Source organism: Lactuca virosa, chromosome 1, assembly GCF_052849685.1.
Source record: "Lactuca virosa cultivar CGN04683 chromosome 1, Lactuca_virosa_CGN04683_v6, whole genome shotgun sequence".
NCBI classification, from domain to species: domain Eukaryota; kingdom Viridiplantae; phylum Streptophyta; class Magnoliopsida; order Asterales; family Asteraceae; genus Lactuca; species Lactuca virosa.
This window is the reverse complement of record NC_136426.1, coordinates 139,376,597-139,397,352: the sequence shown is the minus strand read 5'-3', so window position 1 is coordinate 139,397,352 and position 20,756 is coordinate 139,376,597. Positions and strand designations below refer to the sequence as shown.

At 33.4% G+C, this 20,756-nt stretch overlaps 2 protein-coding genes across 3 annotated transcripts; one reads left to right on the top strand and one right to left on the bottom strand.

Annotated features, from left to right (window-relative positions):
* The first annotated feature begins 4,906 nt into the window (after positions 1–4,906).
* On the top strand, positions 4,907–8,587 carry LOC145158847 (nuclear transport factor 2-like). 2 transcript variants are annotated; one of them, XM_079077712.1, is made up of 10 exons: positions 4,907–5,049; positions 5,147–5,234; positions 5,313–5,447; positions 6,056–6,365; positions 6,459–6,709; positions 6,798–6,954; positions 7,288–7,409; positions 7,504–7,569; positions 7,673–7,757; positions 8,177–8,587. In XM_079077712.1, the coding sequence occupies exons 2-10, from the start codon at positions 5,196–5,198 to the stop codon at positions 8,326–8,328; spliced, it is 1,317 nt and encodes a 438-aa protein (XP_078933838.1). In that variant the 5' UTR covers positions 4,907–5,049; positions 5,147–5,195; the 3' UTR covers positions 8,329–8,587. The 2 variants fall into 2 exon arrangements, with proteins under 2 accessions (XP_078933838.1, XP_078933831.1); XM_079077705.1 differs by having other exon boundaries at positions 7,285–7,409.
* TPR4 (Tetratricopeptide repeat (TPR)-like superfamily protein) lies at positions 8,553–10,648 on the bottom strand. Its single transcript, XM_079077719.1, has 5 exons — positions 10,048–10,648; positions 9,774–9,946; positions 9,294–9,471; positions 8,882–9,054; positions 8,553–8,786 (listed from the first exon to the last, which is right to left on the bottom strand). The coding sequence occupies exons 1-5, from the start codon at positions 10,375–10,377 to the stop codon at positions 8,732–8,734; spliced, it is 909 nt and encodes a 302-aa protein (XP_078933845.1). The 5' UTR covers positions 10,378–10,648; the 3' UTR covers positions 8,553–8,731.
* Between the last annotated feature and the right edge of the window lie 10,108 nt (positions 10,649–20,756).

Genomic DNA, 20,756 nt, shown 5'->3' with positions numbered 1-20,756 from the left:
ACAAGATGTTTAACTAGAAAACATTTCCATAAACTTCAAACACAAGATAATAATAAGTCTTCAAAGCAACTAATCATCCATGGGTTAAACCATAATCAACCAAATGAAAGTTTAGCCAAGCATGGGCAAAATAAAAGAAATGCAATATAGTTTAGAGATACCAAACATGATTCAAAGTGTAAGATGAAATGAAATGACAACAATCTTCAAAATCTTCCTAAGCCTTCTAGAGAGCAAAATAGAGTTGTTCTTCAAGGTGTTTATCTTCCTTCTTGCTTCAAAACTTCAGTAAAAGTGGCCAAAAATAGGATCCAAAAGTCCCCCAAAAGCATTCCACCAATCTTCCCAAAATATAGTCAAAAAGTCAAAAATTCGGATTCTTCACAGTGCGATCCACGCGGACCATTTGTAAATCCACGCGGACCGTGTGGATTCTAGGCCATTTGGCCCATTTGATTGGCCTTCTATTTTTGCTCCTTTATTTCTTGGTCCAGCCTACATGTAAAGGTTATTGATAGCCCAATTGTGTCTTGTTGACTCTCCCAAGATGGGTCATTGCTTCCTTGATCTTCTATAGCTCAAAATTCTCTTCACATCATCATCATTCTTCATCTAAAATTAAGCCCAACTTGCTCCTTTGATTATGTTGACAACATGCCCGATCACACCAGTTCAAGTCCACAAGCAAACTGCAAGCCTCCAAAAGTCTCGCACTCCTTCCATACCTCCAATGACAAATAGTCTTCGATAAATCCTGCAAATAAGCTCAAAAGACTGGAAATCACCTGGTAAAAGGAGAAAAATAACAAAAAGATAAAATATGCATGAAGATTAACTAAAATGAGATGAAATGTGCTAAAATAAACTATAAAAAGAAGTAAATAAAATGAAACTATCACAACCCCCACCACCACCCTTGGCCACCTTGTGTTGTTGCTGCTATTGCTCCGTAAGTCTACTCCACCATTATTAATTCGTTTGTGTCGATCCAAATTGCCAAACTTCATTTTAAAATATCTATAATACCCTTTCGATCCAAATTGCCAAAAAAATGTATATATATTTTTTCCTTCGTTTACTCTGTGTGTGCATGAACGACGAACAGGAATAACCCCTCCTGTTACCAAACTTCATTTTAAAATATCTATAATACCCCTCCCTTCGGAAAATTTTGCAAACAGGTCCCAACTATTCCAAACTTCCATTTAATATCTCTAAAATCCACTCTTTCTTTCGAAATTGATTACAAATCAGATCCCAAACTTTCAAACTTCATATTTAAATATTCAGAATTTACCCCCACTCGAAAATTCTTTCAAAATAAGTCTAAATCAATTAAACTTTTATTTTTTTTAAATAATTTAAACCCCATATTGAGATTTATTTGCAAAATAAGTCCAATATTTAAATTTAGAATTTAAATAAATCACTTGCTCCCTCATATGGAAAATTTTAACTAATTTAGTCCCATGTAAATTATTTTAATTAATAAATAGACTCTATGCCTTGGTTAAATTACAAAATAACCCTCCAAATATTAATTTATATTAAAATTTACTAGGAAACTAAATTAATCTCGAAGGTTCGTGTTCACAACAACACATCCCGGTTTCTCGCATCCAATACTCGAAGCAACTCGACAACCGCACCTTAAGGCGAGTGTTACGGCCCCTCTTTTATATTTTTACATGTTTTAGGGGAGAATACATGTGCAATACGATATTAATTCATACAAAATACATATAAAATATTATTTTATGCAAATACTATACCAATTTATAAAACAATGGCTTGATATTTATATGTTGTAAGTACATAAACTAGGTCCAATATTAATATGTCCATGTGTTATATTAATAACATATGCCTTGTTATTACAAGATACATACTTAGTTATAAAAGTTAGTGCCTTATACTATGCATGCATACCATTTATGCTTGGCTTTTATAGACTCTATACAAATTCATTATGCCTAATAACTTATCCACTTATAAGTTAGGGCTGAGAGCTTTTCACCTACCTTAGTTAATGGCTTTTTAGTGAGACTATATTCATTAGCTAAGTCTAAACACTTAGCATACCCACATTAATATAACCCTTACTCTTCGGAACGAGATACATATGTATAGATCTATACGGGGTTGACATCCTCACCTGCGGTTGCTAGCTACAACCTCGACCGATCAATCGAAGCAGGTGATAAGTGTCTACAATCGTCACCACGACTTATAATGAAGCGACGTAGGGGTACATACAACAACATAACTCGGTTATAGGACTTACTATAAACATTAACTAAAAACTCTCTCTATTACCACAAACCATGAGCTTGGTTGTTTTCAAAACTACTTTAAGTATGGTTTACCTATGCAAAGATACATTTTGGTATTCAAAGTTTATTTACAAACATTGTTTTGAGTATGTTATACTTATAAAGAAAATAATTTTTAAACTTTTTAAAAGTATTATACTGTTGTTGGCAGAAAACTTGTGACCCTCACCAGCCTTGTGTTGACTTTCAAACTACATTTATTCTCAGGAAATCAGTGATTTCAACCATTCAGACATTGGAAAAAATCATGGATTGCAGAAAATTTAAATTACTAGTTTTTGTTTTGAGTATGGTTATACTTACTAGTTTTTGTTATGTTAAGCCTATTTGTTATGGCAATTCATGTATTACTATTATCTGTAAGAACCCTGTATTCAAACTTAAATATGGAATACACATGTTGTTTTGTTTATTGTTGTATCTGTGTTATATATTCAGTTTATCTGTGATCTATGAACTTAATCGCATATCCCGACATGTTCCACCGCCTCAGCCGGGGGTGTGATAGATTGTTTTTCCTAATAATCAACCGATATCTACTTCGGTTTCTGAGTCGTATACATTTGCGCTGAAACCTTGAAAAATCATAACCTCCTCTTACGAAGTTAGGTTTGGACGTTCTCTATATGCACACTCTCGGTTTAACAACCACTACGACTTTCGTTTAGATCACTTATGTTAAAAAAGTAATCTATCGAAAATTCACTTTTTACGATACGCAGAGACGTGCCGATTTAATCGCGAAACTTCGAAGAAACATAACATCTTTATACGAAGTCAGATTGCAGCGCTCTTTATATATACATAATCCTTGTCACATATACTATAAATTTTTGTTAAGATTAGTTGTCCTGAATAATCTTCTATCAAAAAGTCATCTTTATAGCTTATTCTATTTAATTGACTAGCCCGAATCTGCGGGCGTTACAACCAATAACCTAAGAAAATTACATCATCTGCATACTGAAGATGCGAAATGATTGGGCCTCGGCGATGAAGTTGGATGCCTTCGAATAGACCTTTTTCTTTTGCCACCTCCATCTCAACATGTAACTCCTCAGTTGCAATGATAAATAAGAACATATATAATGGGTCTCCCAGTTTAACCCCACGTTCCATACATAATTCCAAGGTTGCTTACCCGTTTACAAGAACTGAGATCATTGTTGATGATAAGCATCCACGCACCCACTGATGCCATTTTACCCCAAAATCCATTTGTTGAAGGATCGAGTCTAATACTCCCAGCTGAGACAGTCAAAGGTTTTCTCAAAGTTGACTTTGAAAGTGAATGCCTTCCGTTTGCATTTCTTTACCCACACAATTACTTCATTAAGGATAAGAAGGTCATCCAGAATAGAATGATTTTTTATGAAAGTAGTCTGAATAGGGCTCACCACCAAATGAATTATCTTCTTTAGCCTCTTTGCTAAAACTTTGGATATAGTTTTATACAAGTAGTCGATTAGACTGATGGGCCGAAAATCACCGATTGTAATTGGATCTTGAATCGATGGAATGACGGATTGCCATGGATACCAGTAGATGGCTCATGGTTATGAGTCGAGTTTTTTGCCTTAAGTACACAAGCATCAACATTTTCCTTTTTTACCTACAATCCGAAAGAGGTATTGATCAAATTAGATTCAATATTCTTATTCATTTTATCTCTAATACACGATCTATTTATATAAGAACCACCTAAGTCATATTTCAACATGATATGTTTGTCTTCAATCTCGAACAAATACCCATTTCCATTAGCGTGATAAAAATCTCATTCACTTTTTAGTAATTCATCATATGATTCATATTTGAAGTTAGCTAAGTGGGTGTTTGGGATAACTTTTCAAAAAAGCTTATTAAATTTTTAGTTTTTCAAAAAGCTAATAAGTTAAAAAAGTGTTTGTGTATTTAAAAAACGCTTTTTAAAACAACTTTTTGGATAGGAAAAAGTAAAGCTTTCAAAAAGCTGAAAAATCCTAGCTTTTTAGCTTTTCAAAAATTTTACTCCTGAAAAAACAATTTTTCTTATACAAACACTTTTTAAAATCAGCTTTTTCCTAAAAGCCATAAGCTAATAAATACTTTTCTTAAAAATCACCTTTGAGATAAAAAAGCTAACCCAAACATACCCTAAATAAAACTCTTCATTTTGTATCACAAAACTTGATGAATCCATTCCTATCTATTGAATAAATTTTAATACAGTGAGACATCATATTTAAGAATCTAACGTATAAGCCATTTGTTCATTCAAGAATTATATTTAACACAATCAAACATTTTGAATCAATAGGTTAACATTCAACTTTAACATTTTAACAAAATGGTTTTAAAAGAATCAAAACCAATATACATCACACATAATTTTAACAAAAATCAGAATCAAACATCGTATTTTTATTACAATCTTTAACTACTCTTAATTTAGCTACTCTTAATGATACAGTTAGATGACATTTAATAAAAATACGATGAAAAATATATATATTGTTGTATGAGTAAAAAGATTGTAAACTTTTCTAAATTTCACCAACAACCCAAATGTTTTGGTTAAGGAATCCCAATGGTGCACGTGCGCTCCATATATGGTGAATGACGCGCCATTTCCACAGTATGTGTGACGGCGAAAAAAAGCCAAAAACACGCACACACACACTCTACTCCAAAAACCCTTTTGCTTCATTGCCTTGCCTCAACGAAGATTTATCAGGTTTGATTCTCTGCACTAAAACCACCTGTTTCATCGATATTATCTTGCTTGTTAATGGTGGAACCTTAATTATAGCTATTCGGAATTTTGTTTTCAGGTATTCAGCCGCATTGCAGATCTAGGGTTTTATTAGGGTTTCTGTTTCGATGGCAACGCCGTTTCACTTTCCTGTCACCGCTGCTCAGGTTTGCATCTTTGCTCAGCTCTTCCTGCATCGTTATGTGCATATGGATAGTTGTTTACTGGGGTTTTGGTGTTTTTAGGTTGGGCATTTCTTCGTCGGACATTACTACCAGGTGCTTCAGACGCAACCTGATGTTGTTCATCAGTTTTATAGCGAAAGGAGCACGTTGCTTCGCGTTGATGGTGACGCCAGAGTTACCGGGACTTCAATGCTGGTGAAATTTCGACCCCCATATCTACTTGAGCTCCTATTTTGTGTATACTCTATTTTCACTACAGAAGTCAGACCTACTACAATAATCAGTAGATTCTGGATTTTATATGAATAGAGAGTTTGGACATTCATATACAGCAACGTTTGAGTTTAATAGTTAGTTTTGCCTCTTTCGCTTCTTATTATCTTCTTTACTGATATGCAAATGTAGTAGGATTTTAAGCGTTATTTGATGTTGAGTATCAGTTACAGAACAAACCATTGGAAGATGGTGTAATGGCTTGAAGTAAGAGTTTCTTCCTTGGTTGAATATACTAGGCAACATATATTGGTCATTGGTATAGATTAGCTAATTTCACTTGTTGGTAGATTGAGATTCCATTGTTTATCTCTTGTTTTATTATCGAGTACTAGGTTTGAGGAATCATACATTCCTTGATGAATTGCCTTGCATCTAGATGGCAAGTGCCATTTTGTTTCCATAATTAGACATGGCGTTTTGTTTTCATAATTGTCTTTGCACCATTTAGCTTTCATTTTCACACTAATTACTTTTATGTGATCAATATCATGTTTGTGGCTCTTATGTTTCTTTCTCATTTATTGCAGGAAATCCATTCTATTGTCATGTCCCTCAACTACACAGGAGTTGAAATCAAAACATTACACTCCCTTGAATCTTGGGACAAGGGTGTCCTTGTATTGGCATCAGGTTCAGTGCATCAAAAAGATTTCAATAGCAGGACATTTGTTCAGACATTTTTCCTTGCACCTCAAGAGAAAGGCTTTTTTGTACTCAACGATATCTTTCACTACATTGATGATCATCAACCAATTCATCATCATCACCCTGTTGCCTATTTGTCTCAAAACAATCTTCTTTCCAAATTGAATGCCTCAACTGCTCTTCAAGAACAAGGTACTGTATGTCTGTATCTTATTTTCTTGCATTACCCATGAATCATTAACAACTTACAAATAAAAAATTCATGTTTTGAATGTGCTTCTTCAGCATCAAGCTACATGGGAGTTGGTGATATCCAGGGTAGGGATTTTGTAACACCTACTACCACAGTTGTAGAAAATGGTTCTGTGAACAATTACAGTTTCCAAAAGCAACAATTGCAAGCTCCTGAAGTTGAAAACAGTCTTGAAGACAACTATCCTGTGAAGTCAAATGGTTCAGTGAATGCACTACAAGACCGTTTGACTTCAGTTGAGGAACCTGTAGGAGAGCCTCAAAAGCATACTTATGCTTCCATTGTATGCAATTCATCTTTAGCTGCTTTAACTAAATACAATTTACCAAATTGCCCTTGTACTGACGTTATGTCACTTTTGTTCCTTGAAGTTGCAAGTAGCAAAAGGGCAATCTGCACCACCATCAGCACCAAGAGAGCAACCTGTCACAAAAAGTCCAACGCCTTTTGAGTTGAACCATGTGGAGCCCACTTCACAAAGATCTGGGGTTGAAGGTGTGGAGGATTCATCTGGTGTAGAAGATGAAGGTACTTTTCTAGATTCTTATTTTCTGCTCTTTTAGTCAGTTTTGATTCATTTCAGGCTATATTGTATGAATAAATTGCTGGATTGATAAATGATGTGTGTCTGTGTACATAAAGTTTCTCTTTTGGACTGAATGAAGTGTCTGAGTGTGAGTAAATGACTGTTTTGCCCTTGTGCTTAGAAATATATGTATTAAGTCAAAAAGAAACACCTCTATATATTGTGTCTCCATTAATTAACTTTAATTGATGCAATTGGCTTGTTTCTTTGGTGTTTTTTTTGATGTAGATTCTTTCTTTATTAATTATACTTTTACATTGATTTTTTCTTAGTAGTTGAGTTGAAGTCTGTTTATGTGAAAAACGTGCCAATCAATGCAATTGCTTCTGATATTGAAGAGGAGTTTAAGAAATTTGGTAAGATCAGGCAAGATGGTGTTGCCATAAGAACAAGAAAGGTTAGTTAGGTCATTTTCATATTTTAAATAATATCTCCTGCTTTTTGTGCCTTAAAAAGACACTGAATTTGAGTAAAAACTTATATGGATTCAGGATATTGATGTGTGCTATGCATTTGTTGAGTTTGAAGACATGTCTGGTGTTCACAATGCGATCAAGGTAAAGTATAACTGAAAAGTGAAAAATAACATTTTATTTAATATTTTAATATTTTATATTTATCAAGTGATTGCTTACAGAATGATGCCAATTAATTGTTTAGGCATCTACTGTTGAGATTTCTGGACAGCAGGTTTTCATTGAAGGAAGACGAGCAAATCGAAGCAACAATGCATATCGAGGTGGAAGTATGTGTTTTCTATACCTTCTAAACGGAATTGGAATTCGAGATTCCATTCCATGAACGGAATTCAGTTCCTTCCAATCCCATGTATCGGGTGGAAGGAATTCGTTTTCATTATCTTTTTGTTTTTTTTTTTTATAATAAATTATCAATACTCAATACATCATTTGCATATATCTTGGGTTGTGGATTCCGATGGAATTGGAATTGGAGATTCCATTCCATCCATGGCTTGTTTGGTAGCCAAAGGAAGGAATTCAATTCCATTAGATTTCTATAAACTTGATGCTTGACGGATTTCATTATTCTTGAGGGGAAGGAACTCAGTAATGCTAAAAGACCAAAATACTCTTTTGACAGATTCAATTCAATTCCATTCCTTCCAAAAACATTCTAACCAAACTATGGAATCATAACGTGTAGGAGGAAGAGGAAGAGGCAGGACTGGATACCAAATGGACGGTAGAGGACATTTTGGAGGCCGAAACTATGCGAGAATGAACGGTCAAGATCCAAGAAGCAATGGCTACTACCGCCACACTTATTCAAGAAACGGTCACAGCCCTTCCGATTGAAGGACTGAAAAGACCATTATACCCTTTGGAATTCTTTTGGGTTTATGTTTCTTTTTTCTTCTCTGAGTTCAGTTATAGCATATTATAGTTATGGAAGTAAGCAAAAGCCCAAAAAAAAAACATTATTTAAAAAATGAGGTCTTTTTGGTTAGTCTGTGCTGGGGTGTATATGCATCGTGTTGGGGTGCCCCTAGTTACATTTTTGACCTTCTACAGAAATAGTCTTCTAAAAATCAAATCATCATATGCTTTTTATGTAGCTTTGGGTCTTTTACAACTTTGCATGTTATATCTGTTCATCAATAGAAAGAGACAATAGTACAAAAACATATAGTCACATCATTCAAGATTTCAACTTTTCATCTTATGACATCTTATTTGTGTGTTATTTGATTGTTACTCTTCAATCTTCGATATTTGCTTCCCAAAGAAACTTGGCATATGCAGCAAGAACATCACTGAAACACAAAATAATAAAAAAAATATATTACTTGAAAATAGTCGTATAGAATACGCAAAAAAAAAAAAAAAAAAAAAAAAGGCGAAATGATACCTATTTGATGGAGTTAATTTGACTGATTGTTCAAAGTAAGCATTAGCTTTGTCTTGATCACGATGAAGCTCCCACACCAATTGTGCGTATTGTGAAGCTGCTTCGCTGTCATCTGGATTGGCTTGTATTGCACGCGAGTAGTACTTTTCGGCTCCTTCAAGGTCTCCTTTTGTCTGTACATCAAGGCACGGTTGTTTGTTACATAGGACATAAAATAATAGAACAAAAGATTGTGTTTGCATATAAAGATTGCAATTTTTTATCCATCTTACATTTTTTTTGGTCAAAACGAGTAAAAGATAATTAGTTAATAGCTACAGTTATCTTGGTTTGAAAACTTTTGACATAGGACAAAAATTGCAACTAAGTGGAACAAGGTGGACATTAATGTATACATTGAAATTTTATAAACCTGTTGAAGAAAACGGGCGTAGTTTGTAAGTAACAAAGGGTCACAACAACTTTCGTTGACCATTGTCTTGTAATATCTCTCAAGATCATTGACCCCAACCCCAAATGTAGTTGCTTCATCGTTCTCTTCATTTTCATCTATTTCCCATAAGAACCTTGCATATGCTGCAAGAACATCGCTACAAACAAAAATTTTGTATCAAATGTTTGCCATTTTCAAGTCTTTTAAGGTGCAAAAGATGACATGTTAGAGTGTCCATTGTTTACAGAACACATGACATGTTGTACCGAATTAATACCTAACATGGCAACTAGAAAATGACATGACATGTTGTACTGAACTAGAATAACAATAATTTATCTTGTTTTTAGTATATAATTTAGGTGACAACCTATTTTCTTTGCAATTAGGTAACTAAACTAACATTTTTTATATTAAATATGTCACACTATAATTTCGATTTTATATATAAAAACTCACGAGTTCTCAGGTGCAGCATGAACAGCGCTCTGAAAATAACCAGAGGCTCTATCTTGATCACGATGAAGCTCCCATATCAACTTAGCGTACTGCATCAGAATCTCACCATCTTTAGGATCCGCCATTGTTGCACGGAAATAGTATTCCTCAGCTCCATTAACATCTCCATTCATCTGTCATGCCAATCTCAAGTTTAAATTCATCAAATTCAATCGCTTTCTCCCTAATTCAACCATTAGAAGATAAAATCAGAATGATAGTCGGTTTTTTTCACCTGCAAAAGATGAGCATAGTTCTTCAATAGAAGAGGGTTTGAAGGATCTTCGTCTAACATCCTCTTATAATTCTCCACAACGTCGCAACTTTCGTCAAATCTTTCGGCGCCATTAATACTCACTGGTTCAATCTGTTCTTCGTTTTGCAAAATACCCAATTTCTTAAATCCATTCAATGGATCGTCTTCATGATTCTCAACGTTTAATCCCATATTTTCTGCGAAACTGAACTCATCACTGCCGATTTTAACCTTTAATTCCCCTTTCCTATTGTCAAGCAACATATCTTCATCGGCGTACACAGAGAGAGAGGGCTCTGTATGCAACATTATAAGATCCAATTTATATGGACAAAAGGCAAATCTATCAAATTGAGATTAAAGGGTTCGAAATTGAGTGTTGTTGGGGTTACTTCGATTGATGAATTCAGAACTATCAGGAATTTGGATTTCAGGGGCGGCGGAGGCGGTGGCGGTGGAAGGTGATCAGTGAATGCTTGTAGTATTTATTATTGAATTGCGGCGGTGTGAATGAAATCTGTGGTGGAGAAAAGGGTGTGGTGAACAATTGGTGTTCATAGTAATTTTATAAAATTTATTATATTTCCAAGAAATAAAGAAGTTATGAAGATCCACAAAAAAAGCTACAAACACCATTTTCTATCTTTAATTTTGGTTTACTTCAAAAAAAAAAAAAAATGCAAAATGTTATTTTTAATAGATAAAATTTTAAATTCAATTGAATGCATAATATACTTATGATATGATTTTTATTTACAAGCGCTGTTAATTTTGTTTTATCATAAAAATTTAAAATTCTAATTATGGCGAATAATTGTGCATTAAATGAGAGAAAACATCAACAAATTGATTCACGTAATCCATGCATTAGTCAGACTTTGACTTCTTTATTTTGACAAGTATGAAGATGCCGCCATGGCCACCGGTCTTGGAGATCAAAGACTAGTCCGTTTTTGCATTTTGTTTGGTTGGTATTTTTTTTTTTTAATTTTTTTTTAATATTAATTTTATGGATTTAGTTAGTGAGGAATATGGTACATTGGTATGTTATTTAAGATTTTGTTAAAACATTGTAGATGTCAATTATCATGGGCGTATGAATTTTAAATTTAACTATTAATACTTTACTAAATATATTTGGACTAATATTATAAAAGCCTTAAATTTTTAACGCGTAATTGGAAAAACCCTAATATTTTTTTATTATTGTTATGGCCACAACATTCTTGCCGAATTATCACTCTAGCCCACTTAACGAGTTTCATGGTTAACTTTTTTGCAAAATCAGTCATAAAAAGTTTAAATTTGGTCTCTGAGGTTTGCAAAAAATTACACCACATGGTTTTTAACTTTATTTTTCGTTTTTTGTATACTTTATTTATTTTTGGTTTTTTTATAAATATATATACATTTTTTATTTTCTTTTTTTATATACTTTATTTATTTTCATTTTTTAACTTTATTTTTCAACAATTTTTTTATACCTTTTTACCTTTTGTTGTCTATTTTTTCTATTTTAGTTATTTATTGTTTTTCTAATGTTTAATTATTTATTTTGATTCAAGTAAACGAACTTTAATTCAATTTAAATTACTATAACAAGTTTTTTTTATAGAGACCGACTATTATTATAATTTTTGTTCTTTCTTTTAGTCTATTATAAAATTTAAAAATATTATCTTGAATTTTAACTATTGATATCACATATAGAAATATGATTTAATTTGAAAGTTATATAACACATTGAAACACTAATTCTCAATAAACAAGCTAATTTTATTTTAATTTTTATTTTTTCGTAACATAAATATAATAACACTAAGTTGGACAAGAAAAAAAAGAATAAACAGAAAAAATAAGTTGGACCGAAATTACAAATATAAACATAACTATTTTATTTACTTGAATAAAAATAAAAAAATTGCAAAAACTATAAATTATCAAAATTTTAATATACTCTAATATATTAATACATTTTATATTTTTTGAAAAAGGTCAATAAAAAGTTAAAAATACAAAAAAAAAAACAAATAATTGGAAAACAAAAAAAATTAAAAAAAATATAATACGAAAAGAAAAATGAAAAAAAAACTCTAATATACTCTATATATACACTAAAAAATGTATATATAAAAAAAGAAAATAAAAAAAAAATGTATATATAAAAAAAATCAAATTGTTGAAAAAGTTAAAAAAAAAAAAAATGTATATATATTTATAAAAAAACCCGAAAATAAATAAAGTATACAAAAAACGAAAAATAAAGTTAACAAAATCATGTGGTGTAATTTTTTTCAAACTTCAGGGACCAAATTTGAACTTTTTAGGACTGATTTTGCAAAGAAGTTAACCAAGTTAACCATGAAACTCGTTAAGTTGGCTAGAACAATAATTCTGCGAGAAAGTTGTGACCATAGCAATAATAAAAAAAAATAATAGGGTTTTTTCCAATTACGCATTAAAAATTTAAGACTTTTATAATATTAGTCCAATAGATTTGATACTAATTTGTTTGGCTATCAACAAATGTGATTGGTACAAATTAATAATACTATATACAAAAAACACAAACTAATATATATATATATATATATATATATATATATATATATATATGCTTAGGTTATTGTATTCTAACTAATTATTGTGTGGATGTAGGAATGATTGTAGGCCAACCATTTTACTTATTTTAAGAAATTGATTAATAAATATTATTGAATTAAATATAATTGAAAAATACATCTAATTTAATTACAAGGGTATTTTAGTCAATTAATATAGATTTAATAAAGGAAAATTGCATATTTTAAAGGATCATAGATTCTATTAATTTTAAAATTTTGATTTTACGAATTATAATTATTTTAATTCGGACATTCTGACAGAATATATTTATGAGTTTATTCAAAAATAAAAATATTCTTGAACTATAAAATAATAAAAATATTATTGAACCTATTTCTTGATCATGAATTTAAAAACTTCTTATAGAATAACAAATTCTTGAACCATCAATTGAAGAATATGTCACACCCCCGAACCAGACGGCGGAAATGTCCGAGGGCTCGTGTGACTATAAATTGAAATATCATCACAATGAATATACATGAAACATAACACATTCATCACCAACCATTACATATTACAACTGATATTGTTCACATCAAGTACATTGTCATAGGTTACATAAATCCAAAGTATTAATAGTACGATGAGTGATGTTACACAAAATAAATCCATACACACTTGAAAATTCTCCTGCTTAACGATTACCTGAGAATACAAGTTATTTTGAAAACGGTCAACATATATAATGTTGATGAGTTCATAAGCATGTTTGAATAAAAGTCTTTGTATCTTTTGTAAAACCCAGAAAATCCGATATTTTCTGTAAAAAGTCTGAAAAATGATGTGAAAATCGAGTATAAATGCATGTATGAATTTCATAGTAGTAACATATAGGAATGCAGTTTAAATTTCTTTGTATTCTTTCTGTTGTAAGTAAGTGGTAATTGAATAATAGTATTTCACCAGAAAATCCGATATTTTCTGATTTATAAAAATGTCACGATCTTTGCACTATAGAAATGTTTTGTATCATTATGACTTACGAGTTTTTAATTTTCCGTAATGTCTTAATGGGAATGGATCTCTATATGAGTCGTTATAACCATACATGATAGTGACTGATTTGCCTGTCTTGGCATTTTTCCAAATGCCGGATTTTCGTTCAAGGTTTTGTCACCCTAGACTGGCCTAGTCTAACTGTAGCGAACAGCTCAGGTGTGGGGGAGTCACCCCCGTATAGATCTATACACAAACTCTCGCTCTCCCTCCAGGAGACTCTAATTATAACTACAAGCTACAGCCATACACTCAGTGGTGTCAACCGACACGTCTCACTAGACCCCATTTGTCTCCACATGAATTTGTATAATGTTATATGTATTTAGAAGTTCGAACACTAGATAATTGATGAAATGACAAGATAAGGCCCAACAAACATGAAGAAAAGGCAACCATGGCCCATTAGACGTGTAAGTTATTTCCCGACTAAATTAGCATGTAAATGGGCCACTAAGGCCCAATAACATGTAAATGCTAAATTAGGTCAATTTAGCATGTAATTGGGTCACTGAGGCCCAACAGACATGTGATGAATACATTGGGCCCAATAAACATGTAACTGGATCACGAAGGCCCAATAAACATGTATAGCAAATACTAGGCCCAATAATCGCACCATTGTTGTATTTCGTTTAATCGAATTAGTTATCCGTAACGTTATAAAAAGTCCAATGTTTTGTTATAATTATATTTTTAGTTTGATACATCAAAATTCTATAATTTGAACCCGTATTTATTAAAAATTACACTTTAGGTCCCTTGAGAACTAATTTGAACATTTAAGGGCTTATTTTACATAAAATGTCATTTTGGTCTATTTTAAATTAAAAATAACATTTTAGTCCATAAATTTATAAAAATCTATATTTTCGCCCCAAATGTTTAGTGATCGACGGGTTTGGCCCAAAAATGCATATAATGACATTTTTAGTCCATTTTTGTAGAAAATTACGATTTCAGCCCTTATTTGCATAAAATGACATTTTCGGCCTAATTTTTATAAAATTAACATTTTTGGTCCAAATCTTGAGATAGTGTTATTTTCAGCCCCTAATCTCGTTTATTCTCATTTTTGGCTCAAGTTTTGATTAAATAACATTTTAACCCCCAAAGATTGATGTTTTTCGCAATTTGGGCCCAATAGGCTGTGAGGCCCACATCAAGGCCCAAATGCCAAATTTTACACTTTTGACCCTTAGAAAAATATGGTTGTTATAAAAAATCATTTTTAAGCTAATAATACCCTTTTAGTCCCTATAAAACCGTAGGTGTCACTCTTTACCCCAAACTTTTGTTTATTTGCCAAAAATGATCCCTACACAAGATTTTGTTTGGTTTTTCACAATTTAGGCATTTCTAACACTTTTAACTTTGTAGTATAGTGTCTAGAGTGTTTTTGTTTGTGATTTACACTTATTTTTGTTATAGTTTTATAGATCCATCGAGTTTTTCACCCAAACACAAACAAAAGCCAAGAAAATCACACATAACATGCATAAACACATAGATCTACACATAAATACTTGTATTCTCCCCCAAAAACAAGTGACAAACGAAAACAAGGGGGTATGAACTCACCTTTGCTTGTTGTTCTCGGTTTTGAAGAAGAAATGGAAGAGGTTTCGGCTCTAGCAAGCCTTCCTTGGATAGATCTCGAGCTTATGGGGGTTTTCTAAGAGTATGATCACAAAAATGCTTAGAAAGAGTGATCTTAACATAAGAATGAAGTTATACAACTTGGATATGTAAGGACTTACCAAGGAAAGATGATTTTTGGTGAAGATCTTCTTGAAACACTTAGAAATCTTGAAAATTTGGATGGAAGGAAGGAGGATGTTCTTGAGTGTTTGAGAGAATTTGCTTGAAAGATTTTTGAGAGAGTGAGGGTGGTGTGAGGTGTTTCGGCCGAGAAGAAGAAGAGAGAGGAGAGAGGGTGTGAGGTGATGTGCATGGAGATCCACCATGCAATAAGGAGGTGGCTAACTCTCATTAATCCTCTAATTTCCCTTTTTTTTGTTTTACTCCTTGGGTCGAGAATGGGCTTGTGGGATGAAGAAAATGGTGTTGAGCCCAAACTCTTGGCTTGATCGACTTTTATAGGCCCAATATAATTTTTCGGCCCACTGGGCTCATTAGATGGTTCACGGCCCAATATGATACAAAGGAATGAGTCTATGGTCCATTAGGGCTAATTAATTCTCTTATGTACCAATAAGGCCCATTAGGGTTAGAATGAATCATTCTCGGCCCAAATGGTCCAAAATGTTATAGATTTATGAATTGGGTCCATTTAGAATCCAAATAGGGTTTCTAAGCCTAATGTAGTTGAATTGAATGCTTATTGGTCCATTAGGCCCAATAAAGAAATCCTAGTCCATAATGAACTTGAACCAGAGTATCTAGGGTTTTCAATTCCCCAATTCACCTTTTGGATACTTTGTGTAGAGTTTTAAACTTCACTTGTAAATCTTGATTAAGTTTGTGGCCATAGAATGAACATAGTGTATGATATCAAGTTAAAGTTACAAATATTATCATAGATGACATTTACATGATCACATAATTTCCTGGCAAAAATGCCAGGTGTGACAGAATAAAAACAAAAATCACATTAATTCTCATAGAATACGGGTAACAATTGCTAAAAATTACATTTATTGTTAAAAAATAAAACTAAAAAAACTTTCAAATCAGGAAAAAAAATCCAAATCTAACAAAGACACTAATACATTCTAAAAGAATAATCTTGCTAAGAATCACTTTCAATTTTGTGGTCCGTTCTTCAAGCATCAACTTCTGTGAAAACAAATCCAATTGTAGTTTAGAATCCAATAATGCATTAGCAAATGAAAAATAAAAAACTAAATTCATTTGAAAAAATATACAGACTTGTGAATTGCACCAAAACCAATAACCAAGAAGTGTAGAACATGCATAAAACAGTGAGAAAATATCCATATTCCATTCCAACAGAAATGGAATTAATGATTCCATTCCGATAGAATTGGAATTCAAGATTCAATTACCTTATGCATTTTGTTGGAAAAATATCCAAGTAAAAAAATGCATAAATCAGTAAATCGATAGAACATGCATAAATCAGTCAGAAAATATCCAAGTAAACTTTCGGGATACCCGATATCATATGAATAATATTTGTAATTTGTCCAACATCAGAAGCTTTCTTTACTCAAGAATAAGGTGTTATCCTAATTTAAACACACAATGGTCTTATCATAATTCCATTTATTTAATTTGAATTAATCAATCCTAACAAAAATATTTAAATTGAGCCTAACAAACATATTTCAATGAAAATCCCATGAGAACCAACGTAAATTGTACCTTTCCTAAAGAAAGATCAATCTTTCCATGAGAACCACTATCATATCCAAGTTTTGAATCCCCACCTCCCCTGTTCCATTCAGTATGCAACCTAATACTGTAATTTTCCATATGAAAACTCATATTTATTTTCTAAATACAACAAATATTTACACCAAATCAATCCTTAAAAATATAAATCGAACAAACAGATTGATAAAACACCCAATCATTAGCATCGACGTCCAATAGAGAGAACGATAAAAACATTATGTAACAATCGTATTGGGTTGAAGCATTGCCCTAATTAATCCGATCGTGACAAAATTTAAAGCAAGTGAGAAGTATGATACCTTTGTGAAGACTTCTGGTTGGTTCTTCATTAGGAAAATAAGTGGCGTCGTGAACGTTTGATGGTTGATGGGCGGCGTCTGAGTTCTCCAATCATCAACATTAATGTCCAAACGGAAGAATTCAGGAGCGAAACTGGTAACCGGTGGCGATGTGGATGCGATGGTGGAAACAACGAAACCAACCAACCTCAAGACTTTTAGTGGGTTCTTCATCGGGCAAAGGATAGTCATCGCGCAGCCACACCACATCCGAACACCACCATCATCAGCCAATCCCATGTTTTCTATTCAAACAAAATCGCACAACCATACCTCCACACTTCAGCCACTGTCTTCTAATCACCACAAGACCACCAACATCGACTCTCATACCCAACACCACCACCAAATCAGAATCGAGAAATAAAAAAAGGTAGGAATTGTAGGGTTTTAAACAAAATCAGAAAAGGTGTAGTAGAACTCGTGATCGATTTTTGTAGTCGACCGCCAAGATATAGTTTTCAGAGAAAGAGGAGGAACAGAGAGATAGATCAGGAACGGCTGTAGATATAAACGAGAATAAATTAGGTCAAAAGTCAATCTAACTATAGCATAATTATAGGGAGTATTTGTGGAAGTTATTAATCAAATTACTAAATTACCCTTAATTAATTATTTATTTAATTTTGATTGGCCCACAATCATTCCTACATCCACACAATAATTAGTTAGAATACTTGAACCTCTCTCTCTCTCTCTCTCTCTATATATATATATATATATATATATATATATATATATATATATATATATAGAGAGAGAGAGAGAGAGAGAGAGGTAGGTTCAAGAATAATATTGTACTGTACCATATTATACTTGAACCTATCTCTCTCTCTATATAATATGGTATAGTACAATCATAATATTCAATATTTTATATAATTATCGTACCAAGACAATGCAATCGGTACAATATTACCAACCAAATATATTGGCTACCAAATATATTACCTACCAATTTTTTTGGTTTAATGGTAACTGATGTATAAAATCCAATCTTAAATTTAACCAATGAGTGAATTAGACTTAACTCGTGTTGATCAGGCACATGTCCTGTTATCTTTTAAGCTATCTCTTGTTGATCGGTATTAGCTTCAATCATGCTCTTAGTGAAGCGTCGTCCCACACTTGATCAGTAAAATCATGGTATTCAAAATTTTGTACGATTATTGTACCAAGACAATGCAATCGGTATGATATTACCAACCAAGTATGTTGGCAACCAAATATATTACCTACCAAATTTTATGGTTTGATTGGTAACTGATATGTAAAATACAGTCTTAAATTTATAACCGACGAGTGAATTAAACTCAACTCGTGTTGATCAGGCACGCATCCCATTATCGTTTAAGCTCTCTCTTGTTGATCGATATCAGCTTCAATCCTGCTCCTTGTGAAGCGTCGCCCCATACATATACGATTGTAAGCTTAAAAATCCTACAAGAATCTAAACAACCAAAAGAAGCATCATATTAAAAAAACAAAATAAAATTTTTTAACACACCAAACAATAAATACAAATTCTTTAATGAAACCACTAACCAGTTTATTCCAACAACGGCGCCAAAAACTTAATGTATAAAATCCAGTCTTAAATTTATAACCGGTTTCACCAAAATTAGGGACTATTACAAAAATACGCAAGCACACCTAATCAAACAATAATTAGATTTGGTAAGAACGAATTGTCGAACTCTAGGGGAGCAGGTATGATTTAGTTCATAAAATTGGATTATCAGTTAAACTAAAGACAACAAAATAAAAAGGGAATTTAAATAACTAAGAAATAACTTGAAAGATAACTGTAGCACCTGATTCCTGGTACGTATTTAAATTCAAGAAATATGGCAATTTACTCTGGGACTCGGCGAGTTGGGGGCCCAACTTGTCGAGTAGACTCGACTGTTGGATCGAGGGTTTAAGTGACCTACTCGACGAGTCGGAAGACCGACTCGACGAGTAGGAGCTGTCTGGACAAAACCCTAATATTTAGGGTTTGCACCCTATTTAAACACTTTATCTCGTCCCAAACCAGTCTCCATCACCCTCCCAACACAGAGAAACCCTAGATTGAAACCCTAAACTATTATTGAGTGTTCTTGAAGCTAATAGATCCAGAGGTTTTGCTTCATTCTCAGTTCATTCAAGGTAAAAAGCTTGAACCTTGACCATTTATCTCCTAGATCTTGTTTTGGGGCTATTTTCTACCTTTTCTAAGCTTTTGAGAGGCTATGCTCAGATTTGCTTGTATATGTGGGTTTGTGCTTCAGATCTGGAACCATTGAGGGTTCCCATGGCATAAATGTGCCAACTTTATGGCCATGGGAAGCCCATGCACCATATAAACCCCATTTTATAGCCTTTTGAGCCAAAAACCCCATGCATGGACATCAAGTTTAAAGCTTTACGTATAAAATGGACCCTAGGAGGCCAGATCTATGGATTTGACGCGTTAAGACCCATTATAATCGACAGTAGAGTGTTGGAAAAAGAGGGACTCGGCGAGTCACTTGGGTGACTCGGAGAGTCGGGACGCTTTTTCCCCAAAAACGACTTCTGGAAATGGTTTAGATTGAGTGGAAGGAACACTCAGCCTGCTAGGGGTTTGTCTTGGACCTGGAAATCATAGGACTCGGCGAGTGTATGAACAGACTCGGTGAGTCCAAGGCAATCTCCCAACCCTTGAAGACGGACTCGACTAGTTGTTCATACAACTCGGCGAGTCATAGACTGAACATGTTCGTATGCGGGAGATGAACTCGACGAGTTCAAATGGAACTTGGCGAGTCGGTTGAAGATGGTCCCGATGCTATGGATGAAGGCGAACTCGTCGAGTTCTTGCTAGACTCGACGAGTAGAGTCGGGGGTTGTATCACTTGAAAGGATAGGGACTCGTCGAGTTGGTGGACCAACTCGGCTAGTCAAGTCAACTGGATGTTGACTTTGACCAGGGTTTGACCTTGACTTTGACTTGGATTTGGATTGACCCTTGTAAGGGTTATGAGTATGCAATAGTAATCGGAAAAGGGTTGTTGTGTAGGGATTGGGGAGTAGAGACGAGTCGATTCCCGTGCCGAGGACCGTGCAGATACTACACGACATCGAGGCGAGTTACCTTCTAGTAGGAGTGGGTCTACGGCCACAATGCCGACCCACTAGTAGGAGTTGTTTGTTAGATGATTGTCTTTGTGATAATTATCTGGTGTGTTGTTATCTGATATGCTTTATGTGCTAGGATGCTATGACATATGTGTTAGTAGTGGTAGGGGTGATATAGCCCCTAGTAACCAGTTGAAAAATACCGAAGGGGTAGATAGTACCCATGCATGCCTAGCAATATGA